Raw genomic sequence first — 20,070 nt, forward strand, 5'->3', positions numbered from 1 at the left:
CCATTTAGTCCTCTGTGAATCTGGCAACAGAGAAGCTAAGGGCAGCAGGTCAACTAGGACAATACTATAAGTAGCAGTAACAATCTTCCTGTGCTGGGTTTTTTGTTTTTTTTTTTTGTTTTCCATGCTTGAAAGAAAGTAGAGAGGAAGCGCATGAGGAGCTGAAGGGCCAACAGGCTTCCCAAAATGTCCTACAAATGTTTATAAATCAAATGATTATGAAGGAGACTTCAAATCATTGACTCCTCTAGTCCACAGAACAAGGACTGGAATTTTTTCCAAGTTCTAAAAACAACCACCTTGTGTGAACATGGACGATGAGTTCGGATCTCCTACATACCCAGCAAATGTTTTTATCGGTAAGTTGCTCTTTTAAATATGATAAAAAGGAAGGATGTCATAAATGACACTTGTTTTCATCAATACTTAGAAAGAGTGACACCCGCATGCTTACAGATGTTGTTATAAAACATAACAGGGCTAAGTTGTAGTTTGAAGTTGTGAATCCTGATCTGCCCCATGTACGTTATTTTACAGAGTAATGTGCTTTAACGCCAAAGACAGGAAAATAAAAATCCCCCCAAAATAAAGGAAGAAACCCCATCATATATGCCCTTCTTTGAAGAAGTACATACCAACCAGTCTACATGGCTGTCTGCTGAACATGCTTGCTCTCATGAGTGCTTTCTGAGCTGCTTAGTTTTCCTTTGCTTGCCTAACTCAAAACTCAGATTTGTTGCAATTTGTTGTGCCTAAGTGGATGATGGATCTTGCCCTTAGCTGCAGAGTGATTGTTAGGACACCGCTCTAATGGTTTGTGTGTTGAAGATAAATTAAGTCGGGATAAGGATCTGAAGTGCCCAAGATAACTGACAAAAAGCCACTTAGAATAATGGCATAAGTGGAGGGAAAGAGTTGGTTTGTCTCTTTTAACCCATGTGTTGCACTGAAAGGCCAAGCTCCAGCAACAAACTCTGGCTTGGCACCAGCACTTTCTTTGCACTTGTTTTTGCAATGTCTGTGTTGGCAGTTCTTCTCACCTATTTGCCTTCTACCATTCATGTGCATCCCTTCTGCATTTACATTTTCCACAATACAGTGTCAAAACCACTGTGAAACCACCACCGCAGCACCACTGAGCCTTGAACCCACTTGGGGTGGTCGCTCCCCTCCCCTCCCATGCCCTTTTAAAGCAGATGGACAGATGGATTTCATGGACAGTATGTGTAGGAAGTGTAAGCAAATACTGAAATATTTATTGCAAGAATGAAGTTTGTGCAGTTGATAACTGTGTCTCATCCTCAAACTAGGATGATCTTTCGAGGTCCCTTCCAATCTCTAACATACTGTGATACTGTGAACTTGATTTCAAAGTAACACTCTGGAAGTATTAGATATTGGGAAGAAGTTCTTCACTGTGAGGGTGGTGAGACACTGGCACAGGCTGCCCAGAGAAGTTGTGGCTGCCCGATCCCTGGCAGTGTTCAAGGCCAGGTTGGACAGGGCTTTGAGCAACCTGGTCTAGTGGAAGGTGTCCCTGCCCATGGCATGGGGCTGGAACTTTAAGATCCTTTCCAACCCAAAGCTTTCTATGAAATGCTATGAGAAGCTCCCATTTTTAACCGTTTTCTGGCACTCATTTATTCACAACACCCACGTCCTCCGAGACCCCGCGTCCCGCCTCCGCACCCCTTCTCCACCCTCGGGCCGCGCAGGACAGGCGAGGGCTGCGCAGTGAGTTTGCTCGAGCACGAGGGGCCCAACGGATAGCCACGCGGCCGCCTTCCCGCCCTTTCTAACGGCCGGAGAGGAGCCGTTGGATGGGGGAACACGACGCGCCACTCCCCCGACAGGATCCCGCCCTGGTGTCCTTTATGTAGGGAGTTGGCGTGAGGGGATAATCGCCGCGAAGCAGCGGCAGCAACTGCATGCGGGAACCGTGTGCGTGAGGCAGGGGAAGCAGACGTGATTACTTCAGAATTTATTTAAGGAGCGGTGGAAACCACTGCAGCGCCTTCCAGGGGAAGTCCCCGCCAACGAGCAGCGCGCCCAGCCTGGGAGCGCCCGTGCCCGTTCCCCCTTACCGCCTCGCTCGCCCGCTGCCGCCTTCCCCGGCTTTGGACCCGAGGAAAGGGCGCTTGCCATCGCCTGCCGTAATAGTAATTACACGCCTGGACTATTCAGATTATATCAGAGTTTAGCACTGCTTTGTCATGGTCAGATTACAGGAGATGATACGTTTTATTACACTGTATACTTGATAAGATGTACTGGCGTTTGCCTGAACTCGTTTGAATTACAGAATATAGCATCTTGTTGCTCTCGTGCTGTTTTCAACACGGGCATCACCGAGTTTCCAGCCAAGGGTAGGGCAGTCCTTGGCCCCGGGCGTCGGTGGCGCTGCCCCCCAGGCAGGGGCTCGATGCGCGGAGTGGACCGAGCGCATCTGCTGTGAGTGACCGGCCGGGGCTCTTCCAGCTCTCACTGCCGCGGCTCTTGCTCTGTACCGCTGAGACCAGGCTGCGTACGGTGCCTGCCGAACAGCGGTGAGCTGCGGGTAGAGGATTTCTTTCTGTAAAGCAGAAAACAGCCTTTGCTTTTGATCATGCAGGCAGTCGTGCGCGCGTGTGGACTTCAGTCACGCAGAGGCATAATTAGGCTGGAAGGTACTGAAGAACCAGAGAAGTCAAGCAGCGTTCAGTTAAGCTTTAACAAAAGATGAGAAATAAAGGGAAGATGCTTTCGCCCTGGCCCCTCCCTCCTGTAATCGCTTGCCTCCAGCTGCAAAGATGCTGTTGCTCTAAAGGGGCTGCTGGAGCTTTAAGAGGCGTTCCCCCCCCCCGCTCCCGACAATGGTCTGAGCCGAGCTCTGCTTCCAAAGCAAAATTTGTAATATGCCATTTTTCCCATGGATGCTTCTCCTCTTGGCTGCTGACGAAGTGACTGAAGAAAATGCTGAGGTGCCAAGCAGCCAGTCTTGCCGGAGGACGTGTGCGGGGGTTTGGGATTTCTCGGAGCAACGCCTGTGTCACCATTTCTAGGAAGATGGTCCAGGAGTGCTCGGCTGTGTGAGTCCCCCCTCGAAGCCGGTGGAGACTGCGGTTGTTATTGATCAAGTGAAATAGCAGACGCCGAAATAAAAGCCACTAGGTACTGAACCTTCTATTTCTGAGTTAAGACATTCTCTCCTTAGCTCTGCTACCCTCCGGGAGGTGAGATGCAAAAACAAAATCTTGCAGTCTGCTGCTTGCTGTAGTACATGTATGGTATTTCAATGCATTTCTGTAATGGAAGTTGGGGAATTTAAGACTAAAAATTGTGAAGTCAACTTCTCATTTATTTTTTGTGGTTGAGGGAGATGTGAGGCTGGAGGGATAACGTAAAGTACAAAGAGTCAGAATTAGTCCTTTTTTAAGGTACTGTGTTGATCACCCCTCCTGTGTGGAAGGAGTGCAGGATGCTTCTGTTAAAGGTGATATCATAGTTTAGTGGAGGCTGGCAGGTAAGGAGTTAACTAGGAGGAGGAATAGCATGTAATGCAACTCAGACAATAGGAAGGATTTTCCTTATGGAATTGCACTGTGCTGCCTAAGTGATCTTGATGAGAACATCTGAAAAGACATAATTGCAGTAAGAACTGGTTTTGTCAGCCACTATGTTTATTTAATGATTTGGGAAAAGAATAGTTTGTAAATGCAAAATACCCAAAATGATCCAATGAAATGAGTTTTCCAGCTGATGTCACTGTGGACAGGCTAGAACGTATGGTAGTTAGATATCTACTTCTTTTTCTTGCAGTAAAATTGCAAGTAACTTGAAATGACTCCTCAAGATTGGTATGCAAATCAACATTTGACTATAGAGAAAAGAAGGTTTTAAAACCAGTTATGGACAGAAAGGTGAGGGAGTAAAATTAGATTCACATCTAAGGTGGTAGCCTTCAAGGTGAGCAAAATGAATGCTTGTCTAACAGCCATTGTCACGCAGAAGCCAAGTAGTATTCTGTCTTCTCATTCCCAGAGCTTGCCCAAGTAAAAGAAGTTCAGCTGGTAAATTATACCTAGGATACATGAAATTGCAGAGGTGTTCATTAGAACATTTGCTTTAAAAAATAAATAATTCCAAGACTCTTGAACAATTGAGATAACAGGAGATGCCATACAGGGTGGGGTCTGATGAGAAGAAAGATACAACTTTTTAATTTTCCATCTTTATATAGCATATGTACCGGGGAAATTTCAAGTAGTTTTAGAAAAAGTGTTGAAAATGGACTTTTGCAGCCAGTCTATAAATGATTATCAGGATCTGTAAGACAGAATTGCTATCAATTTTGGTGTTAATGGAGGAGTTCCTGAAAACGAGCTTTATGTAACTCAGTTTTGACTAAGAGTAAGCATATTCTGTGTCCTTTGTTTCATTTTTTATTCGTTCACTCACCTGGATATCTAAACTAAGCTGCAGAATTTCTAATTGAGCTAATATTGAGTTCAGTCTTGATGGAGACACAGCTAATGCTATAGATTTGCTGTGACATTTTTCATATGACCTAAAAGATCTTTTGTGCAATGAGAATGAGCCACATTCTTTCCCCCTCTCATAGAAAAGATAACTTAAATAGTCATTGCTTTTTTCCAGTTAAATGTTGTGTGCTTAGAGGGGAAACCTGTTTGTGATTTCTCTTAATATTGTAGGCAATGGTCACATAACATCCCGTGTACTACCTAGTCATGCATAACACACATTTGTGATTTTTATCCCCCTGTTTGGAGGTAGTAAAATGACAAGAGGTTGATGGTTTGCCTGTGTTACTGACTTTTTGCAACCATCTGCCCTGATTCAAACCTACTTATATCCATGACAGAATTTGCATGAATTCAAGCAGTTGTTGGATTAGGCTCCATGCAAGTGATTGGAGAAAACACTGATCTAGGAACCAATCAACCTGGAACAGATTTTGCAGTAGATCATGTACAAGATAGGCAACAGATAAGGAAGAGAATGTATTTAGAGAGCTTTAATGTGCTGCTTCGCAGACTGCCATTGTGTGTGGCTGTTATACCTGAGCACTTCAGGTCTAGAACTACTATAAAAATAAGTGCTTAGGCTTTGCTTCAAATTAGAAGAATTCCAAAGTTATTACATTGCCTAAAAGTCTTTTCCTAGGGAGCAGGTATGTGCTACATAAAAAGTTGCTGCATTTTAAGAGAAACAGTAATTTGGCAGTATCCTACTTCCCCTTCAGAACTTCTCAGAAGGTTTGTGGTAGTTGTAAGGTGCCACACAAGTTCAGTGTCCATTACAGTCCTTGAAAGTTTTGGGCACTTAGTGTGCTCCCTGAGCAAGGGAATTGTAAGGTTTGCTCTATGACTTCTGATGAATCCAAAAAACAGTGTTTGTGTATTAACTGTAAGATGCTGATGACTTACAGTAAATGCATTTTTCTTTGAGAGATTGCTTTACTTACATTCAGAGTACTGAGTAAAGTGGTAAATTTCTTCCTTCAGAGATACTAATTCAATACCAATGGAGGTTTTGTTTTTCAAGAAAGAGAAACACATTTAAAAAGTCTTGAGATCAGTCAAGCATAGCTCTAATTAAGTTGTATTGCTACAGAGCATCAGCTGCCTTCTGGCAAAGGAACATAAGTTTTATCTTTTATTCTTTTGAATAAAGAGGTATTAATGAAGCATATGTCACCTTTTTAAGCACTTTCCCTCTACTCGTTCCTCTTCTTTGCAGTCCTGGCAGTATAAGAAGTATTGTACACGAGGTCTTGTTCTTTTACCATGGACTTCCGTGGTCTTGAAGGTATGCAACAGAGGTGTTTAATCCACCCCTTGTGGTTCCTAACACCAATGGAAAAAAATGCCAGTGCCCTCAGTGTTCTTTCTTGGGTGTCTATGTTCCCTCATACATAACTTTGCGTGCCTTCAGTCATATCCGGACAGAGCAAGATGGCTACCACTTGGTGGTGGCTTGCTGCCATTGTAGTTATATGACCTGTTCCTCACTCCTGAGGACAGGTATGTTTAATGAAGGTCTTAATTGCCTGTTCCCTCTCCACTTCCATTCTTCCCTCAACTCCTTTCCTGACTCAGTTTTGTGGGGGTACCAGTCTGCATTTCTCCTCCAGTGGCACAGAGCTGCGTGATTTACTAGATGCATGATTGGACGCCACTGGTATAATCAAGTAGGATTTGAGTATCAGATTAAGAAACCAAATTGGATGCCTGAAGTATACCTACTTCATCTTTTCTTCTTTCTTTCATGTGACCAGGGTCTTGGTAAAGAAATCCTTAGTAAATTACTTCAGTGGTAATTTACTGGGTCTCTGCAAATCTGACTCCAGATAGCTGCGTACAGATTTCTGAGTTTACTCAGTTCAGTATTAGGTACCTTTCAAGAAGAAGCCAAGTCTGTGTTTCTTGGTAGTTGGGTTTGTTTGGGGGTTTATATTTGTTTTTTTTTCTGTGACTATGATGTTAGGAAAGCTTTTTCTTTTTTTTTTTTTTTTTTTTCAGTTCTTGATAAGAACATGATGTGTTCTTGTTTTTATTTCTCATAAACACATTAATAGCATGGTCAGAGAACTTCCTAAATGTACCAAGCACCTCAGGGCTTTATGTATGTTATAAACATTGACTTGATAACAGATGATGACCACTGAGGAAGTTCAGTGTTGGGATTTGGCGGGGGGGGGGGGGAGGAGTATTTATTTATATTTACTGATTTTTCCCTTTAGATTCTAGAAGGAGCATATACCACTTGACTACTGTCATACTGTACATATGTATTCTCCTGCCAAGCTAGGCTTCATTAGCTTTTCAGTCTTTATTCTAAAAATAGTTTTTTCATTATTTGCTTTACTGTCATTCACTGGGTAGGTGAAAAAATATAAAGCATTAAAATCTTCAATCCTTCAATCCTTTTTTTTTGTTTAAACCATTTGAATGATAAGCAAGAATATGGGAGGCCATAAAAGTTGAGTTACAAGACTTTTAAAACTTAAATATTAAATGTTTTACGGCTTCTGATGTATCTAAAAATCAGTGTTTATATATTAACTGTAAAGAACTGGTGCCTTAAAGTAAATGCATTTTTCTTTGAGAGATTGCTTTGCTTGCATTCAGAATACTGAGTAAAGTGGTAAACTTTTTTTGGGGGAGGTGTCATTTTGACATCCAATATAACATTTTAGGTTTGGGGGTGTTTTTTTTGTGGGTGTGTGTGTATTTTCTGACAAAGAGTAATTGCCTACATTTCAAAAAATAACCACATATGTTCTTTAAATTTGGATGTCTAAAAAGTACATATTTTCATTCCTCTCCTCATGTGATTATGTTTTCATATTTCTCTAGTTTGTGGTTTTTTTTTTGGGGGGGGGGGCTGTTTCTTATTTTTTTTAATGTCATTTGGAGATTAGGATATTTAGTGTAAATAGCAGTATCTGAAAATGTGTCCATAGTTGTAATCAGGTATAACTGATGTTTATGTTTTAATCATGATTTTCTTTACTTTGTCAAAGTTTTCCAAGTATACAGATCCCACTCATCTCCACAAGGTAAAGATAGGCCATTCTACTAAAATAAAGTTTTTCTTTTTTTTTTCTTTTTACTTTTTTTTGTGTGTGTTTGTTGTTTTTCTTTTTTGTTATTTTTTGCTTTTTTTGTTTTGTTGTTGTCGTTCATTTATTTCCTTATTTATGTACACAATGAAATGAACCACAATTTTTTTTTTTTTTAATTCCAAATTTCTCTCCAGCTTTATTTAAATAGATATTAAATTTCAGAATCTCCATGGTAAATGAGTGAATTCTTTAAACTTAAAGCTTTCTCCAGACACATGAAATTATTCCGTGTAGAAGGGACCTTTGGAGGTCATCTGTACCAACCGATTGCCCAATGCTGGGCCAACTGCAAAATAAGATCAGGCTACTCAGTGCAGGTTTGGAAAATAAAGTTTTAGCAATCAGTGTAAATTTCTGAAGTGTAAGGCAGGTATTTATATACTCCAATTTCCTTTATATTTTGTCACATTATCTGAAAATTACAAGAGAAGTAATTTTGCAATATAGATTTGTGGCAATACAATTCAAGCTTTTTGTTGTAAACTTCAGAGGAGGGATTCTGATGATTCATACACCTTTGTCTTCACTTGTTCTTCCTTTACTGTCTGCTCTGAGTTATTTTTCACTAATAGGATTCATCAAAGCTACATAACTGTAATTGCCTTGTAGCACTTGATAGGAAGACGCTGATTAGTGAAAGGAATACTGCCCTGGGATAACAAAAAACATAGGAGCTGGTATGTGCAGACCAAATGGAGAGATTAAAATGTATGCACAGACATATTTTTACATCTGAAATTCAGTGTGCACATGGAGTTGAATGAGGAACTAACAACCTAATTCACTGTATAAAACCAATTCAGAAGAGAAGAGGGCCAGGAAACTTCCTCCTGATGTTTGATCTTTTGGGGCTGTCTCTGGTTACATAGTTATATATAGTGATCAGTTGTATGACAGGGGAGCAGGATCTCAAACCTATTGGCTGATATACAGAATTAGGAAACATGGAATATTCGGATGTCAGTTTATGACTGTATTTGGTCTATCCAAAAGTTACAGTTCAGAAAATCAAGTCCTGTAAGCCGAGCCATTGAAGTGGTAAGAATGGAGAACAAGGAGGAAGTTTAAAGATGGCCCATTAGTTATCCTGGTGAGTTCTGAGTAGAACTGATGCCTACATGAATGAATAAGAACTCTGTATCTGAGACAAATACCTGATACATATGCATGGTTCTGTTATTCCTGAACTATATATATATATATATATGTATATCCAGTAAGTTCAGGATGAATCTGATCTCTCTGTATGAAAATTGATTCATGCATATATAGTGAAACATATCTGAGATGTATCAAAAGTTCTGTAAGCTCACAGATCAGCCACAAAAACGCGTGTGCCATTGTGGGTCTAAAATGTAATAGAAGTGGGCTTGCCAGTAGCCTTATCCTGAACCTTTGAGAACTGCAGCATTGCATGTGGCTGCATTTCCCCTAAATACAATTGAAAAAGGCATTTTTCACAGAAGGAATGACTTATTCTGGTTATTTTACCAGAGAGATCACTTTCAGTATCTAATGGTTGAAATCCTTCCTGTATTAAGTACATTTTAGCTTAACACAGATTTATGATCCGCTATTAGTAGGGCAAGATTCCTTCACATTTCGGTGCATGAAATTTTGCAGTTGATTATATTATGAAACCAGAGTAAAAATTGCCAGAGTTTTGGTGGGTTTTAATCATCAAAGTGAGGCTTAAAATTCAGACTTACATAGAAAAATTAGAATGCTTTCTTTCCTCATTGGAAATTTAAGACTAAAATTACTCATGGTATGACCACATTAGCAGTCAGACCCAAATGTCATAGCAATACTATCTCTATTTTATGTTTTAATGAAGATTCTTCAGGTCTTTCGATCTGCATTGTGCTTAGTTCTCTAGGTGCTGTTGGTGTGTTCAAACTTAAGTTCCTTACAGCTACAGTTAAACTGGAAGCTTAACTGTAATGGCCTGACCCTGTGCGTGAACCACATCATCATGTGGTTAACCAAGGATTGTCTAATACCTGCACACGCCACCAGAAGCCTCTGGAAACTTCAAGAACTCTTATAACTCCCTGACATGATTCGCTTCCTATAGAAAGATCCAAATGCAAATGTGCCCTCCTATTTGTCCTCAGCTGCATGTCTTCAACTACTAAATTGTGATTGGGCTGTTTGATGATACTTTTTGTCTATTTTTGTTGGTTTGAAGTCCATGCTCTGTTTTACCTGCCTTTGCTTTTGTTGCAGCCCTTCTGAAATAACCTCCATTTTCTCCTTTTTTTTTTTTTTCTTCGTCCTTCTAAGTTTCTTAAATATTCTCAGTATTTTGATTCCTTTCTGCTATCAAGCAGAAAACTGATAAAGGGTGCAATAAGGTCCTGGGGAAATGGCTCTATTCTTGAACATATGCTGGAAGAAGGCCAGCATTTCTTGGGAATAGTGTTAAATGGTGGCAGCCTTGGGACACTGAAGGCATCCCATCTGCTGGCCGGCATGACTAATAAATGCCAGATAAAGTGGTGTGGTTGTTTTTTGTTTGTTTTTTTTTTTTTTTGTTTGTTTTCTTGTTGTTGTTTGGTGTTTTTGTTTGTTTGTTTGTTTGTTTTTTAAAAAGGGAGAAACATGTAAAAGAATGCTTTTCTAAGGGCAAGAAGACACAAATCATAGTAATGATACACGGATTGACTCCACAGCTCATTGGAGTTGTAAAGTAGGTATGCTTTACTCAGCGCTGAGGCGCATGGGGATTTCTCCTCCAAATGCATGTGACACCCCCTTTGCCACTCAGTTCGTTTATAATACATATAATGATTACCTAAACATGAGATTGCTTCACACCTAATACATATGCAAAACCTATTCCCATCTAGTATTATAATTAGTTTTCTGGCATTCATCCCATTGGTGTGCCTGCGCAGTGCCTCCTGGTGGTGGTTGTTAGGGGGTCGTGAGGATGAAGGCCTGTAGTTCCTCTTCATCACCGTGAGTAACCTCTTGCTTTCACGCAGACTCAATAGGGTTTCGGCTCCTGTCCAAACCTCAGTTTAGGTACCAGCCGGTTTTATGTATCTTAAAGCAGAAACTTGTCAGGTTTGTAAATTCTGTTACTCTGGCTATCTTTTGTTCCTTTTCTTTCTAAAGATACTATTTGAACAAGAATGTCTTAAATATTAAGCTATGAATCTTACCTACTACAATTCTGCCTAGCAGCTGTAACTCCTACAATTCTGCTTCACCATTCTATCAACTTTGACTCCTATGGTTCTGCTTCACCAAGCACAGCGACTGCTTAAGCAAGCAGGCACAATGTTAACCCTTTATTTCCCAGTATCAGTAAATTGGAAGAGCATGGCATATATGTCTTTCACAAAGACCTGTAAGAAATCTTTCTTTGGGAGCCCCACAGTATACCTGCAGTTGCTTGAAATTTCGTTGTCTTCTGAATTGATGACCCAGGAATACCCTGAGAAGCTGAGTTCCCTTCAAGGTTGTTCTGGGGGCCTTGTTGTCTCCCACAAAATATGCATGTGAGGACATGGCTCAGGATTCTCTTTTCACCTGCTCCTCATTGTTGCAAGTGTCAGCACAGCCCTTTCTGGTGTGACCTACCAGCATTTCTGATCTGGCCCAGGTTAGCATACTGCTTTTCTGTATTTGTCTCCAAGCTGAGGGTGGGGAAAGGGAGAGGACGTATATGGTTCCAACTGAAAAATGGCAATGATCTCCAAATTGCTTGAAGGCAGTGTACATCACCAGTCTGACTGCAAGAGCTCCTGTATCTTATAAAGGTTCTCCTGGGGCTGTGAGCTATGGGAGAAAACTTCCAGTAGAAACTGCCTACATCTGGAACTCCACCCACTTTCCCTGCCCTCCATGATCTTACTGATAGCAGAAGTTTATTACTTGTGTCATGTCATGGTAATGCAGCCCAGTCTTCCAAGGTAACCACACTGCGTGGTCCACTGCCCTCCCAGAATGCAGCAGCTGAGAGGAAGAAGGTGTGGCAACAGTGCCATGAGCATTCAACCCATGGATTCCATTGCTGCCCTACAGCCACTTACATATATATGATTTCCTGCATCTCCATAATGGCTATAGGAGGAGATTTTCTTTCTAGTTTAAATACAAAGAGTTGACATAGCAACAGCTGTTCACACAGAGGTTGCCCTGCCTGTTCATACACACATACCAGCATGTGTGAAAAATTGCACCACTCACTCTGCTGCTGCCTGTGAGCAGTCACAGTGTATGCTGTGCCATTCAGACCATGTGATTTGCTGTGCAGGACATTGGAGGTAATTTCTTGAGTGATGGAGGTTCATCAATGAGAATCCCCTGGAGCAGGAAGTGTACTCCATGAGATGTTGATGATTATGAGGCAGGAAGGGTTCAATGACAATCTGAATTGTTTCCTTTGGTCTTGAAGAATGGCCACCTTGGTCTCTGGCCACCTGCTGCATATGGAAAAGTTATGATTGAACTGGGCTAGTGACAGATGGCCTTGGATGTTTTAGTTGTCCCTTTGCTTTCTGTTGCCTTGACCATCCCAAACTGGTTAGCCATAAGACCTGGGTGGAGATGCTCCACAGGGTGATGGCTGTTTGCTGAGTGAAATATGTTCCCACAACACTGTGAGAGGTTTGTGGAGGCAAGACAGTGGCTCGTCCCTGCTGGTAGTCCCACATATCATGGCATGTGTGGACAGTGGACAAAGTCGTTACATCAGCAGGAACTTCCCAAAAGCTCTTCTGCTTCTATAGGAAATTGAAGTATAGGATGGTGGGTACTCATTTATTCAAACTATTCTGTTGGTCCAGCTGCAGAGTTTAGTCACTGTCCCTATCTGTGGTGCCTCACAGTACACAGTGTCTATACTCCAAAGAGGAAGTGGTAGCTACCACGAAGGTCAGTTGGTAATGGCACAGATATTTTTCAACTTGAAGGTTTTTTTGGCGATGGAGGTGCTGATGTGTTAACATCTCAATATGAAAGGACATTATGGTGCTTCCTAGTGAGGCCTGTAGTTTAGAAGAGGCAAAAGTTAGTGGAACAGAAAGTTTTGAACCTCATGAGTAATGGAGATATGCAGCATTGAATCAGATAATCCTGAGTAAATATACCTGACCTAAATATATTAGAGACGTGTGGACTTACCAGTATCTATCACTTTAAGCTATTAACTGTTTCTCTCTTGCACCTAATTAATTACTAAATGGGTAATAGCTGCAAACAACTTTTATTTTTCATCCAGTCCAGACATTTTAAAAGCAGGATCAAGACCTATCTAAAACCTCAGAAACTAAGCTATTACCTGTGAAGGTTATGCAGTAGTAGCTGATAATTCATGCTGAAATACCAGTGTTTGGTAGTTTTGATAGCTTTGCTAGTTATCACATTTGCCAAAAAAGTGAAAATTAAGGATGCATGAACATGCAGAATATGATCAAGGTAAATCTAAGCAGCAAGCAGTGTTAGCACAAGGGTTGCTTGTGGCTTAGTGATAATAGGAGGAGTTGGTTTTAATGAATTAACAAGTGTCTTAGGTCTTTTGTTCCCTGGTGTATGGCCTGTCTTTCAGTGACATTCTGTAACAGCTAGATCTTCCATTTTTCATAAATGCCACATTCACAAGTTCCATTTTCCTACTTTGGAAAGCAGATCAGATTTAAGAAAATGTAGAGCTAATCCATCATAGTAGTGAGACTAAAATGGTGAGAATGTTACATGATGACACATTTAACAGTGAAAACGTGTCAACCACGTGTCTTGTAGACAAAGATCATGTCCAGAAAGTTCACAGCAAACTTCTAAGTAAAATATTTTACTTTGATCCCACTTGTTGAGATAAAAGTCTTCCAATAGTTACTAAAATAACAGAATATCCAGAAACTAATTCTTAAGTTAATTTAAACTTAAGGTTAATATAACTTAAGGTTAATTTAAACTTACAGTTATGTCTCATGTACTTCTTCAGTCAAACTAGAAAAACTATTTCTAACTCTTTGGATGACTGTCATTGGGTAGATGTCATCTATTATTACACAATCTTTTTTTTTTTTTAATCTGAGCTTTGAGACCTCTCCTATCTTTGGATTTGTTTTTGCTTTGTTGTTTGTTGTTTTTTTTTTGTTTGTTTTTGTTTTGGGTTTTTTGTTTGGTTTTTTTTTTTTGTTTTGGGTGTTTTGTTTTGTTTTTTTTCTTGGGTTTTTGTTTTGTTTTGTTTTGCTTTCTCCCATTTGCTGGACCCAGTATCTCATAGCATAAGTTTCTCCCCAGGTGTGAACTAGGGTTTGAGATTTAAATAAGCAGCTTTATAATTGAAGAATGGGACTAGGTGGTACTTGCTCTGCTTAGGACTGGTTTTAGGAAAGAAACAACAGTGATTCTGACTCTGGTAATTCAGGGATGGTAATTAGGTGTGATTTTTCAGTATTTGACCTCTTGCTGAACAAGCTCACTGGAGAATAATTTCCCCCAAGGGTGGGAATAACTACACAGAAAAATAGATTAACCTGGCATTGTTAAGGCAGCATGATACTGGATCAATGGTTAGCCTAAGCTGTACTGTAGAAATGCCTAGAGCAGAAAAAAATCTGGCAATTAATGGCAGCTGCTGGCATCAATATCAACAATTCAACAATGACATTAAGAAAGGGGAGAAAATCAATGATAAAGGAGACTAAAATGCAGAGGAAGTCTTTTCTGTCATTTTAAGAGAGCATTATTTGCAAAACTATTAGTTTAAAATATTCCGCTACCCTCCGTCTCCTTCCAGTCATTCTTCTCTCCGCTTAGGAAGCACATTCAAAGTCTTTGCTCTGTTGACTTAGTCAGTGTATTTAATCCCTGTCTATCGACCATCTGATTAACATGGAAAGCACAAAGTTGAAAGAGGAAACAATGCAATAATCTGCTGTGTCCATGTGACAGAGTTAATTCCTCTTATCAAATCCCTTCAAATGTTTTTCTGCTGAAGAACTTTCCCTTGATTTGTGTTTTTTTTTTAAAGAAATGATGTGTGAAGTGATGCCAACGATAAATGAGGACACCCCGATGAGTCAACGGGGGTCCCAAAGCAGCGGCTCGGACTCGGATTCTCACTTTGAGCAGCTGATGGTGAACATGCTGGATGAAAGGGACCGTCTCCTTGATACTCTTCGGGAGACACAGGAAAGCTTGTCACTTGCACAGCAACGCCTACAGGATGTCATCTACGACAGAGATTCTCTCCAGCGACAGCTTAATTCAGCACTGCCTCAGGTATGTAGTTTATAAAGATTTTGGTTTTGGTTCACCAGTTTTCTACTTAATGCTCCTTCAATCGTAATCAGTATTTATTCCTTAAAGCCCAAATTCTGCTCCCATCGAGGTTGGCTGCAGAACTCCTATTGATTTAATAATACCTGGTTTGACCTCTTTGGGTCCTGTCTTCTCTTCAGAGTAGGAGTAATGCTGCTGACTTCAAGGAGACCAAGATGAAAGCCTGTAGCTACTGGTTCTTTTGGCTGTTGCACTAGCATTTACAACAGATGCAGGACCATTTAAATTAAAAATCAAATGCTAGGAATGAAAAAAAAAAAGAGGGTGTTTCTAACAAACAGGTAATAAAAGTAGCTTATATAGGTGAAATAAGGTACTACACAAAACCACGTGAGCAACTGATATTTGTATTCATTAATTTTTAAATAATTACATAAATGTCATTACCTAAAATTACCTTGGTCTTTTTTAGGAACTGCAAAATTAATTACTTAAGTTAAAATCATAATATGATATTTTGTTATTCTATATCAATATTATTCTTTTCACGATACTAGAATGAAAAAGAAACATCTTAGTTCAGTCTTGCCAGAGGTTTGAAATATACCATCACTGAAACTACAGTTTTTCTCCATGTTAATTTATTTGCGCCTCTGAACTGCCACTTACTAAAGAATTTGATGGTAGCCATGAGAGCCTGGGCATACTTGTCTTGGCAAAGTTGTAAACCTGTCAAGACAGTGGTTAGAGAAAAAGGAAGACAGATTCAGTTGTGTGATTAGAATAAGGAGATGGTAAGGATGAATCAAATGAGTGAGCAAGTTCTTAATGATAGAAGATGAAAAAGGCACCCACTGGAGTAGGGAACAGAAGCAGTTGCTTAAGGACTAACCCCTGTAGGTTACTGGAATATCTTGGGATAGGGTTGAAAAAGGGAGAGACTTTAATTATTTGAATAATAGAATTACCAGTTTCAGCAATAGCTCCAGCAATAAGAATGACTACACTTGGCTTGGGTAAAGCAGAAAGGAGTAGCAGTGATCTTGGTATACAGTAGAATCAAGGTGTTTTGGGTTTGTTGAGGGTTGTTTTTTTTTTGTTTGTTTTTCTCTAATCTATGGGCAGTTGTGCTTCTATTCCACTGGTGTCTTTTCAGAGTGTAAGAGAATAAATGAAACACAGCATAGATCCTTTATTCAAAGATTTATTGCTAGAAATCTGGAGAAGAGAGGAGGTTCTGCATCTGTGAACCTTCATGGGGTGTGCCACTTAGTACAGAGGCACTCTCAGCCTGTAGTGAGGTATTTCTGATGACCTATAGCAGATGTATAACCCTTAATGTTTCTGTGTCTCACATAAGCAAAACTGCTAAAATGCAGGAGACTAGCTAAGGAAAATAATATTCATCATAAATGTGATACAGAGCCTAAAAGAAATGGAAATTCTAAGGAACTGGATCATTATATTATTTTAATCTTTTTTTTTCTTCTAGTAAATGTTGGTATTGTGTGTTTTTGAATGGTAGCCGAATACCCCCTAAATGTAATTGATTTGTCAGGTGAACACTTTGCACTACCTTATACGATTAAGAATGCATATTTCAGATGGTATTCATTATGTATCTAAATGGAGATGTGTGTTTCACATGAGAAACTGTCTGACATACTGCTTACACTTTAAAGCAGAACCAGATCTTTTTTCTCATCAATTAGGTTGTCTAGATCTTCATGTAAGTAATTCAATGCTTCTGTAAGCCTGTAACATTCTAGTAATACAGCCTTCCAAGAAAATAACTTCCTTATGACTGCTGTACTATTTAGCTTCCTTTATGGACTTGAAATACTCTAAATAGTACTTTTATAAATTTTTTTCTGTTTATAATTTTATGAATGACAAGCTTGCATTGCTAGCAGCCTGACATATGCTGCTATGACCCCATGACAATATGCTGCCCAGTGCTTTTATTGTGGAGAGAGGAAGAACTCTGTGTTCATTTGATTTAATAGAAGAATACATAAAGATATGATGACTATATGATAATTATTATTTAGTTATAATGTTACATCTTATAAGTCTTGCTTTATCTAAAATATTTTTTAGCACTTGTTTTCTTTAGTGGTTTTTAAAGTTAGGTTATTTCTTACTATTTACATGATGCTTTCCGTCTAGAAAATATATATTGATACAGTTACATTCCAAAGCATTTTTGTTAGAACTCTGGTTTTGTTGATTGTCTTAACCAGTTAAAAATATGGTCTGGAAAAGTCATTACATTTTGCATAAATAGAATCTTAACAAAAAGAACCTTGCTTGAAAACTGGGGCAATGAGTAAGCCATAGAAAAAGCTTGTCTGATTGGAAATAGGAAATAATTAATAACATTAAATATGAAGCTTGAGATGTTAGTTAATGCTGCTAAAGCCATAGCTGTTAATGTTGGAGCAAAATCAAAGATTGACTAACTGTAGATGGTTCTAAAGTTTTGTACTGACCTATACTGCAACAGAACAATGTATTGTTAACTATTTCTTTAAAATTCAGGTTACAGAAATGCAGGTGTCTTGCTAATTGCTATCATTGAAGTAATTTTTATTTCCATTAGATTAGTAGTCTTAACCTTATGAACATCTGCGTTTAACTGGCCAGCTATGTTTAAAGAAGGAGGGAAAAAGTGAGCAGGTAATTACAGACCAGTTAGAATAAATGTAATAATAGAGAAGAGTTTCAAACTCTTTTTAAATTAAAAACTAATAATAAGTCAGAAACTTAACTTTAAAATATTACAAGGGTGTGCCAAAATTATCTTTATACAGAATAACTTAACATCACACTTTGGTACCAGAATTTCTAGACTATGAAACTGAACTATGATATCCCTAAAATAGATCTCTTTCAAAGTTTCCCCATTTAAATTACTGCTCAGTATGAAGTAAGAAAAAGTAAAATAATTAGTAAGGTAAATAATAAAACAGAGGAAAAAAATTCAGTTACAGAAGAGATTGAAAGGATGGAAGAGGCTAGTAATAGTAGTAGTTGCTGGTTAAGAATGTGTTTGGAGAGCATGCCAGTAGAAATTTTTGATGACACGAAATTGAGTTGAACAGTCACCTAAGGGAATGAGTATGATAGCACATAAGAATGAGTAACAGATATGGGATGATGTTGCATGGTACAAAGATGAGGGCTCTATATCTAGCAGTTAACAAAAATTTATGTTCTGACTTTTTAGGTAGCAGTAGGAGACAGGGAAAGTACATGTTATACAGCAGTTGCGGACAGCCGATGGGAGGTGGGTGTAAAAAAGATGAATATCATTCTGAAATGTATTACATGAGAGATTTCTATGAGAAGTAGAGGAGAATGCAGTTAAACCAAAGGCTGGTTTGAGCCTTTCTGCCTGGGTTTTTGTTCAGTAATGATTTAGACCAACCTTAAATTGGAAGAGATTCAGGAAAACACTGCTAGAGCAAAGAGGCAATAACACCTTCTGTGTGAAAAGACTAACTGGAGTTTTCTTACTTCTGGGAAAAACTGAGTTGAGGGGGAATATGCATTATTTCAGAAGTTTTCTTGGAGAAGCAGGAAGATGGAGTGACTATGTAAAGAAGGAAGAAAGAGTTTAAGCCAAAAATAATGTTGATGGAAGAAAAAATGAATATAGGGTACCATGAGTAAAGATATTATCATTCATCAGAAGGTCTTGAATTATCAAGGAATGGCATTCAGAATCCATCTTTCTTAGACAGGGTGAAAACCCCCAAAATGTTTTCAAGATCAAGCTGTTGTGAAAGACATTTATATATCATAGTACCTTTGGTTAACCTCTGAATTTGACCCAGAACACCCCTTCCTGTTCTTTATTTCAGAATTTACTGTGGAGACATTCTACTTTGTGTGGGATCACTCACACAAAGAATGAAACATGAGTCTGAATACTTTTACTAGAACTGTTAGAGTTATGTGATAGTACAGTTGAAAAGCATTCTGTGCAAAATAAGTCTTCTGATACTAAGAATCTAGTTCAGAAGTGGTCTTGTTTATTCTTTCTAAAGCTGCCTGTTGACAGTGGAAGCCTCTAAGGAAAATGTACTTAAGTCTGTGCTGCATGTACGCTTACAAAAAGCATTTATTATATTTAGGTCATGACTCTTGAGACCAGAAAAAATAAAAAAAATAAAAAAATTGCTAAATACAATATAACTCTAATGGGGAAGCATAGGATTTAAATACAGTATGTTTGTATTTTGTTGGAATAAAATTAGATCTTTTACTGTAGCTTAAAATGTGCTCTACTAAAAGGCTTAGAAACTAACTCCTGTGTTGAGTGGCAGAAAGAGTAAAATTTTCAATTACAACTTTCTCAAGCATATTTCGTCATAGTCTTCTCTAAGCTAAATAGTCTAGAAAGTGTCACCTATGTTAGTTGCCTTGTAAACAAACATGGGAGAAATACAGTTCCTGCTATTGTAAGACTTACATTGAGTCATAAGAATCATACAAGTTCCATGAATACTTGCAAGAGTTTTACTTACAAGAATACATACTTACAAGGATGCATACAAGAGTCATAACAGTTGCAATAAGTATGCTCTGATAAAAATGCTGGACTAGGCGTGTGTTGTGCTTGTTTTATTGTTTCATTTAGTCTTTAAAAAATAAGTTTCAAGGTATGGAAGATGCTGAGCTATTATTTATATGAAGATACTTATAGGTCATCACTCTGTAGTCAAATACTTGTATTTTGTTCATGAATAATGCACTTGCTCAGTGATTTACTTAGAAATTAATCTAATATTTACATGATCCCAGAATTGTTGAGGTTGGAAAGGTCACTTTATCCAACTCTTCTGCTCCAGCAGGGCCGGGAAGAAGGCTGCTGTGTCCTGCCTAGGACTGTGTGCAGATGGTTTTTGAGTATCTCTGAAGGTAGACTCTACAACTGCCCTGGCCAACCTGTGCCAGTGCTAAGTCACCCTTACAGTAAAAAGTGTTTCCCAGTGTTCAGGAGGAACCTCTTGTGTCTCAGTCTGTGCCCATTGCTTATTGAATATTATATTACCAGAAACAGGGATAACAATGTGGCCCAGTCCTGTGGCTGTGCATGATGATAAAGTAGAACAACTTTATGAGCACATTAAAAGACTTTCAGATGCTGAAATGAATCCTGCTGATTGTCAGTAAGGACAATTTCTCTGATAACT

The 20,070-nt window shown here is 39.0% G+C and overlaps 1 protein-coding gene across 5 annotated transcripts in view; it reads left to right on the forward strand.

Moving 5' to 3' along the window:
• The first annotated feature begins 2,827 nt into the window (after positions 1-2,827).
• The window catches only part of PPFIA2 (PTPRF interacting protein alpha 2), a 321,181-nt gene continuing 303,938 nt past the window's right edge, over positions 2,828-20,070 (forward strand). For 2 of the 5 annotated variants that reach the window (XR_009743621.1, XR_009743620.1), the window contains exons 1-2: positions 2,830-3,150; positions 14,619-14,869. Coding sequence is in view for 2 of the 5 variants with exons in the window: in XM_061454684.1 (XP_061310668.1) it covers positions 14,621-14,869 (249 nt within the window). In the remaining 3 variants the exon portion in view is untranslated. Of the gene's footprint in view, positions 3,151-14,618; positions 14,870-20,070 lie in introns of all 5 variants that reach the window. The other 3 variants (XM_061454684.1, XR_009743619.1, XM_061454685.1) reach the window with 3 other exon arrangements.

Source organism: Pezoporus flaviventris, unplaced genomic scaffold, assembly GCF_033815535.1.
Source record: "Pezoporus flaviventris isolate CSIRO_AGI_PZ_B2104156 unplaced genomic scaffold, CSIRO_AGI_Pfla_v1 ptg000016l, whole genome shotgun sequence".
NCBI lineage: Eukaryota > Metazoa > Chordata > Aves > Psittaciformes > Psittacidae > Pezoporus > Pezoporus flaviventris.